Source organism: Salvelinus sp. IW2-2015, unplaced genomic scaffold (assembly GCF_002910315.2).
Source record: "Salvelinus sp. IW2-2015 unplaced genomic scaffold, ASM291031v2 Un_scaffold16527, whole genome shotgun sequence".
NCBI classification, from domain to species: domain Eukaryota; kingdom Metazoa; phylum Chordata; class Actinopteri; order Salmoniformes; family Salmonidae; genus Salvelinus; species Salvelinus sp. IW2-2015.
Window position 1 is genome coordinate 167,557 of NW_019957628.1, and position 12,155 is coordinate 179,711.

Consider the following 12,155-nt stretch of genomic DNA (forward strand, 5'->3'; position numbering starts at 1 on the left):
CTTGCCTGTGAAGCCCTTTTAGTGCAAAGCAAGGATGACGGCACGTGTCTCCTTGCAAGTAACCATGATTGACAGAGGAAGAACAATGATTCCAAGCACCMCCCTCCTTTTGAAGCTTCCAGTCTGTTATTCAAACTCAATCAGCATGACAGAGTGATCTCCAGCCTTGTCCTCGTAAACACTCACACCTGTGTTAACGAGAGAATCACTGACATGATGTCAGCTGGTCCTTTTGTGGCAGGGCTGAAATGCAGTGGAAATGTTTTTGGGGGATTCAGTTCATTTGCATGGCAAAGAGGGACTTTGCAATTAATCTGATCACTCTTCATAACATTCTCGAGTATATGCAAATCGACATCAAACAAACTTGATGCAGCAGACTTTGTGAAAATTAATATTTGTGTCATTCTCAAAACTTTTGGCCACGACTGTATGTGTGCCATCCCGTGTGTATCAAGAATGGTCCACCACCCAAAGGACATCCAGCCAACTGTGGGAAGCATTGGAGTCAACATGGGCCAGCATCCCTGTGGAACGGGGGGGAGGGGGGCAACTCAAGATTAGAAAGGTGTTCCTAATGTCTGGTTTACTCAATGTGTATTACTGTGTAATAGAATGTGTCACTGTCTACACAACATTAGCAGGTAATAGCAACATCTGACTGTCTCTCTCTCTCTCTCTCTTCCTCACTCTGGTACATATACAATTGAAAAACTTTATTTTGAAATAGGTTACCTATAAAAAATATGTATGTAAATGTCTCAAAAGTGTACCAAATGTGTGACATAGGCAGTGGTGTGTGTGTGTGTGTTTGTGTGACAGACCTAACAAAAACAGATATTTGGGTAGAAAAGGGTATTTTAATTTAAAAAAGTGTAGTGTGATGGTTAGCAGTCAAACCCAAACTGAACAAAAGCAAAACCACATGAACTTTGGAATTTTCACTTTGATCTTCTCTGTCTCTCCACTTTTTTTCTTCTCACAATGGATAGTCACTCCACAGGCTGAAAGACAAAACAGTACAAAGACAATATTTTATGACAATTGTATAATATCTCATTACTGTTATGCACACCGATACTTATGATACTGTATGGCTGGAATACATTTGTAATGGTCCAGAATCAAGTGTGTGTGTTTTTGAGAGTTTTTTGTGTGTTTTTGACTGTGTGTGTGGTGTGTGTACACTCTTAGAAAAAAGGTGCTATCTAGAACCTAAAAKGGTTCTTCGGCTGTCCCCATAGGAGAACCCTTTGAAGAACCCGTTTTTGTTCCATGTAGAACCATTTTGGTTTCCATGTAAAAAACCTTTCCACAGAGGGTTCTACATGGAAACCAAAAGACTTCCACCTAGAACCCAAAAGGATTCTCCTACGGGGACAGCCGAAGAACCCTTTTTCCTAAGAATGTACATGCATTTGTGTATGTGTGTGTGCATCTGCTTGTTCGTTGTGTGTGTACTATTCTGATCATAGTACCAGTGTGTGTAGTCCGAGTCTGTGTCTGCGCTAAGCAGCATATCTCTGATCTCCTGAGGGGGGTTTAACCCATGCTGTGCAGCTCTCTCCCACCGCTGCAAGCGACTGATACCTGATAGAGAGAGAGTGTGAGTACAGTGTGAGTACAGTGTGAGTACAGTGTGAGTAGGAATGCTACTGTAGATCATAAAACACTATGAGATACAGGAAGGAAAACAATTGGATTGGTTAAAAACAATTCACAAAGCAATACGTCACAGGAGAGGAAACGCTAAAACATCCCACTATAAAGGAGCAGTGCAAAGATGAAACACTGGCGCTCCGCTGCATATTGTTATTATGAACAACGGTATTAAACATGTGTTGTCAGATAGTTAACACCGGTTGCTGCAGGGTACCTGTACAGGGTCCATACCGCCAGTCCTGGTCAAACTGCCTCAGCTCCTGCAACTCTATCTCTCTAGCCGTGAGGGGGCGCGGCTCAGTGTCTGATTGGACGAGAGACAGGAAGCGAGGTTAGAGTGACACCACCATGAACAATCACATACAGCTGGGTAATAGTGCTCTATCGTAAGTTGAGTTGCATCACTGAATCACAAATTTCCTCTCCGGAGACCAATAAAACTATTCTAGCACGCAATTTTATTCATTGTGTAAATACAATTATTTGGGTTTCATTTGAAAACTTAAATGTAAAAACAGTAGTTCAATTTCATACTCTACTATGTTCCATCTGTCTTGTATGACTGCTGTGTGGTTTGCTGGATACACACACACACACACACACACACACACACACACACACAAGTCTAACCCTTCTGGGGAGGCGATGGGGCCCTCTTCTCTCTCTTCTCCTCTCTCCTGGATCTCTTTACCACCTTGTAGGAGTCGGTGATGAGAGCTGCACGTTTGGCCGTCATGGCTGACAGACAGGCATACAGACAGAGAGGGTGTGTTTTCTACTGACATTGTTTCTATTTCAATAGTAAAATTCAGAATCTGGGTTCTTGTTTCGTTTAAACCAAGTCTGCAGTATAGTTTGCGGGTTGACGTTACACACAGGGCATAACTACATTTTGACACAGCGACTGAACGTCCCACCCCCAACTTCAGTTCCTTTACAAATGGATTGAAGTCTGTAATGCAAACATTAGCTGCATAACTTGCAATTTCGACGATATTTCGCCACCAATGCAAAGTATTGTGAACCTTTTGTATGCATTACTATCATATGACCTATTCTGCGCGTTTTCGTAGGTTTCTTGCACTTGCGCAATTCTTTGTGTGCAAAAACGTTTTTTTATCAAGCCCTTGATATTGTCTTTATAACATACCAGATCGCAATTCTGTTCGATGTCTTTCCACTTCGGTTTTTGCCTGACGATCAATTTGTATGTTCTCATGAACAAAACAACCGAAACGCAACAAACCCGGACCAAGARAAGAAGAAAACGTCAAACGTAACAGATAACAGCCTTGGCCACGTCACTTTCGACGCACACGACGTAAAGACTTGACATTCTCCCCACGCACAACATTACAAGTTGACAGCGACAACACAACGGTTAGTAACGTAAACAAGACGTTATTCCACAGATCAACTATAATCGGTAGACAATAACATGGTAATGGCACCATTATAGCAAGATGTACTATATTGCATAATAGTTTTTACATGTCATAAGGGTTGTTTACATGTCTCAGTCCCAATTTGCTTGACAGCTGACAGCAACATATAACAAGCAAGTTTGGTTGGTTGTTATAATCATCACTTGCAAGGCCTACTGTATTAAGTTGTTGGGACATGCAGTTCATACAGGCTTCCATATAAATCATTTAGATGTATTTCATTCAAGATTTAGTCCACTTCCTGCACATAAAATGTAAATCATTGAAACAATATATATTTCTTACAAATGTGGAGTTAGACAGTGATATCTCTATGAGGTTGTAGTTAGTTTATACTATAGACAGTACAGTAGATTCGATGAAAATATTATAAATATTATATATGCCATTTAGCAGACACTTTTATTCAAAGTGAATTACAGTTATGTGCATACACTTTATTTACGAGTGAGTCCGGTAATCGTACCCACCGTCCTGGCATTGCAAGCCCCAAGCTTTATCAATTGAGCTAGAGGACTAGTATAATGAAGGCAGGTTGTCCTCTCTCTGTGTGTGGTATTAGAGATACAGTGGCTCCTGAGGACCAGAGGAATAGCTGCCATGGCAGACACACTGGAGTTCAGTGACATTTACCAAGAGGTCAAAGGGTCATGGGCGAGTGTGTGTGTGAGAGAAATAGAGAGAGAGACTCGAGGAGAGACTGTGTGTGTGTGTTTCTGCACAGCAACAGATATCTGACAATGCAGTAACAAGTCAACAGTTAAAAACGATTACCAACTATTCTATATGTGTGTTTGTCTATGTTTACTTCAGGTGTTTCTATACTGTATATGTAAAGTTGAAGTCGGAAGTTTACATACACTTATGTTGGAGTCATTAAAAATCGTTTTTCAAGCACTCCACACATTTCTTGTTAACAAACTATAGTTTTGGCAAGTAGGTTAGGACATCTATTTTGTGCATGACACAAGTAAATTTTCCAACAATTGTTTACAGACAGATTATTTCACTTATAATTCACTGTATCACAATTCCAGTGGGTCAGAAGTGTACATACACTAAGTTGACTGTGCCTTTAAACAGCTTGGGAAATTCCAGAAACGATGTTATGGCTTTAGAAGCTTCTGATAGGCTAATTGACATAATTTGAGTCAATTGGAGGTGTACCTGTGGATGTATTTCAAGGCCTACCTTCAAACTCATTGTCTCTTTGCTTTAAATTCATGGGAAAATCAAAAGAATCGCCAAGACCTCAGAAAGAAATTGTAGACCTCCACAAGTCTGGTCCATACTTGGGAGCAATTTCCAACACCTTAAGGTACCACGTTCATCTGTGCAAACAATAGTATGCAAGTTAAACACCATGGGACCACGCAGCCGTCCATACTGCTCAGGAAGGAGACGCGTTCTGTTCCTAGAAATGAACGTACTTGGTGTGGAAAGTACAAATCAATCCAGAACAACAGCAAAGGACCTTGTGAAGATGCTGGAGGAAACAGGTACAAAAGTATCTATAGCCACAGTAAAACGGTCCTATTTCGACATAACCTGAAAGGCCACTCAGGAAGGAAGAAGCCATCGCTCCAAAACCGCCATAAAAAAAGACAGACTACGGTTTGCAACTGTACATGGGACAAAGATCGTACTTTTTGGGGGAATAATCCTCTGGTCTGATGAAACAAAAATAGAACTGTTTGGCCATAATGACCATAGTTATTTTTGGGAGAAAAGGGGGAGGCTTGCAAGCCGACGAACACTATCCCAAACGTGAAGCACGGGGGTGCAGCACCATGTTGTGGGGGTGCTTTGCTGCAGGAGGACTGGTGCACTTCACAAAATAGATGGCATCATGAGATGGAAATTATGTGGATATACTAAGCAACATCTCAAGACATCAGTAGGAAGTTAAAGCTTGGTCGCAAATGGTCTTCCCAATGGGCAATGACCCCAAGCATACTATCAAAGTTGTGGCAAAATGGCTTAAGGACAACAACATCAAGTATTGGTAGGCCATCACAAAGCCCTGACCTCAAGCCTATAGACACATTTGTGGCAGAACTGAAAAAGTGTGTGTGAGCAAGAGGACTACAACCTGACTCAGTTACACCAGCTTGGTCAGGAGGAATGGGCCAAAATTCACCCAACTTATTGTGGGAAGCTTGTGGAAGGCTACCCATAACGTTTGACCAAGTAACAATTTAAAGGCAATGCTACCAAATCTAATTGAGTTTTTTAAACTTCTGACCCACTGAATGTGATGAAAGAAATAAAAGTTGAAATAAATCATTCTCTCTCTATTTTCTGACATTTCACATTCTAAAATAAGTGGTGATCCTAACTGACCTAAGACAGGGAATTTTTACTTACACATTAGGATTGAATGTCAGGAATTGTTTAAATATATTTGGCAAAGGTGTATGTAAACTTCCGACTTCAACTAGTTGTCAACAGTATTTACTGTGTTATCCCCAGAATGACGCCGTCTGCGGTTCGGTAGACAGAGTGTGGTGTATAAGAGCAGTAAGACAGGAAGGTGGACAGATCCAGCTGTGGAACTGTCTCAGGCCCAGTGGAGGCATATGTGTCTGGGACAGGGCGTCAAGCTGACCCCAGCAAGGGCACAGCTACAAATATGACGGCTTCAGAGACACGGTGACAGAGATGGGGAAGGAGAGGGAACATGAGGGGAGAAGAGAGCGATGGGAAGAAAGGATGAGGGGCAGAGAGGGATTGAGGGACAGAGAGGGAATGGGGAAGAGAGGGATGAGTGGAGAGAGGAGGATGGGGGGAAGAGAGGGATGGAGGAAGGAGGAAGGGGGGAAGAGAGAGTACATGGGAGAGAGAGAGGGATGAGGAGAAGTGAGGAGAGGAAAGGGGTGGAGGAGAGGAAAAAGGAGGGAGGGTAGGAGGAGAGAGAGGGAGGGGGAGGGAGATATCATTGATGGGAGACGGAGAGATGGAGGGAAGGATGAAGGGGAGGGAGGTAAGGATGATGGAAGAGAGAAAAAAGGAGAACAGGGAGGAAAGAGGAAAGAATGGGAATGAAAAGAGAGTAAAGAGTGAGTTTGGAGTAGGAACGAGATCAGAGAGGAGTATAGAATCATTTGAAACAGAAAAGTCAGCACGGAAAATAAACATTGTTTTCTCTCTCTCCATCCCTCTCCTCTCTCTCTCCAAGACTTTGGAGAAGATCTCTGAGTACTTCAAAGCCCACTACAAAGTGGAGCTGTCAGAGAAGGAATTATGTGTGAAGGTTTGGAACTGGGGCAACGCCAAATTCTCTGGTAAGGACAACACTATTCAAGTTGTCAGAGGCCATTTTGGTTGTAACATTTAGGCTCCAACACAGTCTAGTTTCTATCCTCAGTCCCTCTCCTGTCATTCGAGGTGAGTGACAGCCCAGCATTTGAGATCCCCCTGGCCAGCGTGTCCCAGTGTGCGAGATGACGCTGGAGTTCCACCAGAACGATGAGGCAAAGGTGTCGCTCATGGAGGTCCGCTTCTATGTCCCGCCCAGGGACACCGCCACACGGAAGAGGGGCCAGAACCCGTGGAGGTGGGGGGCTGTGTGTGTGTGTGTGTGTGTGAGCGTGTGTCTGGTATAGACTTGAAGAAAGGTAAAACACACACTCACTGAAATATTATTTTAGTTGTAATGTATTTTTTTTTTGCAGCGGAGGTCAGAACAAATGCATGGCAGCTGTAACGGCTTTCTTCTGTGGTGGACGAAGGAGAGGACCAAAGCGCAGCGTGGTTAGTGTTCATCATCTTTAATAACAACAAAAAACGTGAACACTACAAAATACCAAAACAATAAATGTGGAAAAACCGAAACAGTCCTATCTGGTGCATAGAACACAAAGACAGAAGACAACCACCCACAAAACAGGCTACCTAAATATGGCTCCCAATCATAGACAAACGACTAACACCTGCCTCTGATTGGGAACCATATCAGGCCAAACACAGAAACAGGAAAACTAGACACACAACATAGAATGCCCACTCAGCTCACGTCCTGACCAACACTAAAACAAAGAAAACACAAAAGAACTATAGTCAGAACGTGACAGCAGCATTCGTCAAAGTCTGGTATAGACTTCCATATTAGTCCCATATTCAGATTCAGAAAACTTTAATGTCCTCAAGAGGCAATTCATTTTACTGCAGTCAAAGTACATACAGACAAGATCACATATTAAAATGTAAAACACAACAACAGAACGAAGCAACTGATATTTACAGAATATTTACAGTAAGTCATCAGGATAATGCATAGTCTCTCATAGCCTCCAGTATTATGGATGGTTTTTTTTGTGTGTGTTTTTCTCCCATTTTTCTCACCAATTTCGTGATATCTAATTGGTAGTTACGATCTTGTCTCATCGCTGCAACTCCCCAACGAACTCGGGAGAGGCGAAKGTCGAGAGCCATGCGGCCTCCGAAACATGACCTGCCAAGCCGCACTGCTTCTTGACACACGGCTCGCTTAACCCGGAAGCCAGCCGCACCAAAGTGTCAGAGGAAACACTGTCCAACTGACGACCTAAGTCAGCTTGTATTATGGATGTTTTGACCTTTTCAGTCCTGCAGAGCAAACTCTTCTCCACAACAAACTTCAGTGTCAGGACTCAGCGACTAGACATCTCTGTCTGAATAATGAGACACTCAAACGGCTTGGACTGGCACCAACCGTCAAGTTCAACTTTATTGGGATAAAAGTTCGACATGTTAAAACTGAAATTAATGAGTATCTACAGGGGATTTGAACAAAAGTATCAGCCAAATGCCTCAAATGAATACATGTAGATATTGCATGGAATGTAACATGTTTTGTCCTCCTCTCAGGTGTTTAGAGACAGTGTGCTGTCCAAGGCAGATGTGATCCAGGCTACGGGAGATGCTGTGTGTATCTTCAAAGAGCTGCAGTGTCTCACACCCCGGGGCAGGTACATACGCGCACACCTTTACACACCTTTACACACATATACACACACATACCTTTACACAGATATACACACACACATATACACACATACACACACACACACCTTCATGCACACATATGCAGGGGCAGGTAGGCACACACAAACCTTATTCATGCCAAACTACACCTTCCCCTGTGGCATAAGTAGGAAGATGTACTCCTTTACTTTGTGACCCCCCTGCCGTCCCCCCCTCTCTCAATTAAATTAAAGGGGCTTTATTGGCATGGGAAACATATGTTAGCGATGCCAAAACAAGTGAAATAGATAATAAACAAAAGTTAAATAAACCAATACAAATGAACAGTAAACATTACACTCACAGARGTTCCAAAAGAACAAAGACATTTCAAATGTCATATTATGTCTATATACAGTGTTGTAACGACGTGTAAATAGTTTAAGTACAAAAGGGAAATAAATAAACATAAATATGGGTTGTATTTACAATGGTGTTTGTTCCTCACTGGTTGCCCGTTTCTTGTGGCAACAGGTCACACATCTTGCTGCTGTGATGGCACACTGTGGTATTTCACCCAGTAGATATGGGAGTTTATCAAAATTGTGTTAGTTTTCAAGTTCTTTATGGCTCTGTGTAATCTTAGATAAATATGTGTCTCTAATGTGGGCATACATTTGGCAGGAGGTTAGGAAGTGCAGCTCATTTTCCACCTAATTTTGTGGGCAGTGTGCACATAGCCTGTCTTCTCTTGAGAGCCAGGTCTGCCTACGGCGGCCTTTCTCAATAACAAGGCTATGCACACTGAGTCTGTACATAGTCAAAGCTTTCCTTATTTTTGGGTCAGTCACAGTGGTCAGGTATTCTGCCACTGTGTACTCTCTGTTTAGAGCCAAATAGCATTCTAGTTTGCTCTGTTTTTTGTAAATAGTTTCCAATGTGTCAAGTAATTATCTTTTTGTTTTCTCACGATTTGGTTGGGTTTAATTGTGTTGCTGTCCTGGGGCTCTGTGGGGTCTGTTTGTGTTTGTGAACAGAGCCCTAGGACCAGCTTGCTTAGGGGACTCTTCTCCAGGTTCATCTCTCTGTAGGTGATAGCTTTGTTATGGAAGGTTTGGGAATCACTTCCTTTTAGGTAGTTGTAGAATTTAACGGCTCTTTTCTGGATTTTGATAATTAGCGGGTATCGGCCTAATTCTGCTCTGCATGTATTATTTGGTGTTTTACGTTGTACACAGAGGATATTTTTGCAGAATTCTACACGCAGAGTCTCAATATGGTGTTTGTCCCATTTTGTGAMTTCTTGGTTGGTGAGCAAACCCCAGACCTCACAACCATAAAGGGCAATGGGTTCTATAACTGATTTTTTAGCAGATCCTAATWGGTATGTCAAATTTCATGTTCCTTTTGATGGCWTAGAAGGCCCTTCTTGCRTTGTCTCTCAGCTCGTTCACATCTTTGTGGAAGTTACCTGTGGCGCTAATGTTTAGGCCGAGGTATGTATAGTTTTTTGTGTGCAACGGTATCTAGGGCAACGGTATCTAGATGGAATTTGTTTATGTGGTCCTGGCAACTGGACCTTTTTTGGAACACCATTATCTTTGTTTTACTGAGATTTACTGTCAGGGCCCAGGTCTGACAGAATCTGTACAGAAGATCTAGGTGCTGCTGTATGCCCTCCTTGATTGGTGACAGAAGCACCAGATCATCAGCAAACAGTAGACATTTGACTTCGGATTCTAGTAGGGTGAGGCCGGGTGCTGCAGACTGTTCTTGTGCCGTCGCCAATTCGTTGGTATATATGTTGAAGAGGGTGGGGCTTAAGCTGCATCCCTGTCTCACCCCACGGCCCTGTGGGAAGAAATGTGTGTGTYTTTTGTCCATTTTAACCGCACACTTGTTGTTTGGATTTTATAATGTTGTATGTTTTTCCCCCAACACGACTTTCCATCAATTTGAATGGACCCTCATTCCAAATTAAGTCAACGGCATTTTTGAAATCAGCAAAACATGAGAAGACTTTGCCTTTGTTTTGGTTTGTTTGTTTGTCAATTAGGGTGTGCAGGGGGAATACATGGTCTTTCGTACAGTAATTTGGTTAAAAGCCAATTTGACATTTGCTCAGTACATTGTTTTCACTGAGGAAATGTACAATTATGCTGTTAATGATAATGCAGAGGATTTTCCCAAGGTTGCTGTYGATGCATATCCCACCGTAATTTGTCTCCACATTTGTGGATTGGGATGATCAGTCCTTGGTTGCAAATATTGGGGAAGATGCCAGAGCTAAGGATGATGTTAAAGTTTAAGTATAGCCAATTTGAATTTGTTGTCTGTATATTTTATCATTTAATTGAGGATACCGTTAACACCACAGGCCTTTTTGGGTTGGGAGGGTTTGTATTTTGTCCTGTAGTTCATTCAATGTAATTGGAGAATCCAGTGGGTTCTGGTAGTCTTTAATAGTTGATTCTAAGATTTGTATTTGATCATGTATGTGTTTTTGCTGTTTGTTCTTTGTTATAGGGCCAAAAGTGGTTTACCCATACATCTCCGGTTTGGATAGATAACTCTTCCTGTTGTTGTTTAGGGTTTTCCAATTTTCCCAGAAGTGGTTAGAGTCTCTGGATTCTTCAGTTACATTGAGCTGATTTCTGACATGCTATTGCTTCTTCTTCCGTGGTGTATTTCTGTATTGTTTTAGTGATTCACCAGAGTGAAGGCGTAGATTTAGGTTTTCTGGTCTCTATGTTTTTGGTTGGATAGGTTTCTCAATTTCTTTAATAGGTTTTTGCATTCTTCATCAAACCATTTGTCATTGTTGTTCATTTACTTTGGTTTTCTGTTTGAAACTGAGAGGTCAAATACACTGTTTAGATTTTCTTCTGCCAAGTTTACAATTACAGTGGAATGTTTTGTCCAGGAAGTTGTCTAAAAGGGATTGAAGAGAGAGAGAACAGGAGAGAGAGAAGGAGAGAGAGAGAGAGAGAGAGAGAGAGAGAGAGAGAGGAGAGAGAGAGAGGACTGTTTAGGGGTGGGAATGAGGAGACATTGGGGAAGATAGAAAATATCAAGCGTATGAAGAGAGGACGAGAGAGAGAGATGCTATATACACCGGTCCGCTGTAATAAGCCTCATTACCGGTTATTTATTGTGTTTCTTTTTTATGTCTTTTTTATTTAAGTAAATATATTTCTTAACTCTATTTTCTTAAAACTTCCATTGTTGGTTAAGGCTTGTAAGTAAGCATTTCGCGGCTAAGGGTCTCCACCTGCTGTGTGCGGCACATGTGAACCAAATAACATGTGGATTTGATTTGAATTTGTAAGTGTACGAGGGAATGGTAAAGTGTTAAAAGATATTGATCCCAGATTGATAACGAGGTTCATATTTCACGCTTTTGTTTCAATTTAATTCTAGAGATTTGCTTGGTGTCTGCCTCCTCCGCTCTGCTCCTCTCTCCGTCTCTCTAGGGAGGAAGGTAGAAGCGTTATTGGTGGGAAGCATCCAGTAAGAACACTGTTCAGGTTGCTCCATCTATGAAGATGGTCGGGCAGGGTGATGAAGCTATGGTCAACAGGAGATACCGAGGTGCCAGGAACTTCCTGGGGTAAACTACTCTCACACACCACATCACGTTAACACCAACACAACACACACGTTTATCACACACACCACACGACTTTACACACACACCACCACACCACACAACCACACACACACACACACACACACACAACACACACCACACACAGTATGCATGCATGCACATGCATAACGCACACACACCAAGAAACCTTCGCAGAGTAAACACACGTTCATTACACACCCCTCTTAGACAAGAACGAAACAACATGAATGTTCAGCCGCGCGCAGTAGTCGATCAAACTGTGCCGAATCCACTGTAAAATCAGCTGGAAACGAACGGAACAATGAACGTACGTAAAGGGACGTAGTTCTGTGGTCAAGCCGATAGGAACAGGCCACCTGCTGCACACAGCCAACTTAGATATTGGTCTGCTGTCGTCTCCATCACACTCTCAATTACACTCTGAAATAGAACTTTCTCTAACTCTCTACTCTCTCCCCTCCAGTCACCGGCAC

At 42.3% G+C, this 12,155-nt stretch overlaps 1 protein-coding gene and 1 pseudogene across 1 annotated transcript; one reads left to right on the forward strand and one right to left on the reverse strand.

The window, feature by feature from the left end:
- Window positions 1–840: 840 nt before the first annotated feature.
- pold4 (DNA polymerase delta 4, accessory subunit) lies at window positions 841–2,949 on the reverse strand. Its single transcript, XM_024146781.2, has 5 exons — window positions 2,813–2,949; window positions 2,293–2,400; window positions 1,877–1,966; window positions 1,479–1,590; window positions 841–1,004 (listed from the first exon to the last, which is right to left on the reverse strand). Exons 2-5 carry the CDS (start codon window positions 2,396–2,398, stop codon window positions 980–982), a joined length of 333 nt encoding a protein of 110 aa, XP_024002549.1. The 5' UTR covers window positions 2,399–2,400; window positions 2,813–2,949; the 3' UTR covers window positions 841–979.
- Window positions 2,950–3,707: 758 nt separating this feature from the next.
- LOC112080842 (FACT complex subunit SSRP1-like) overlaps window positions 3,708–12,155 on the forward strand; it is a 15,840-nt pseudogene continuing 7,392 nt past the window's right edge.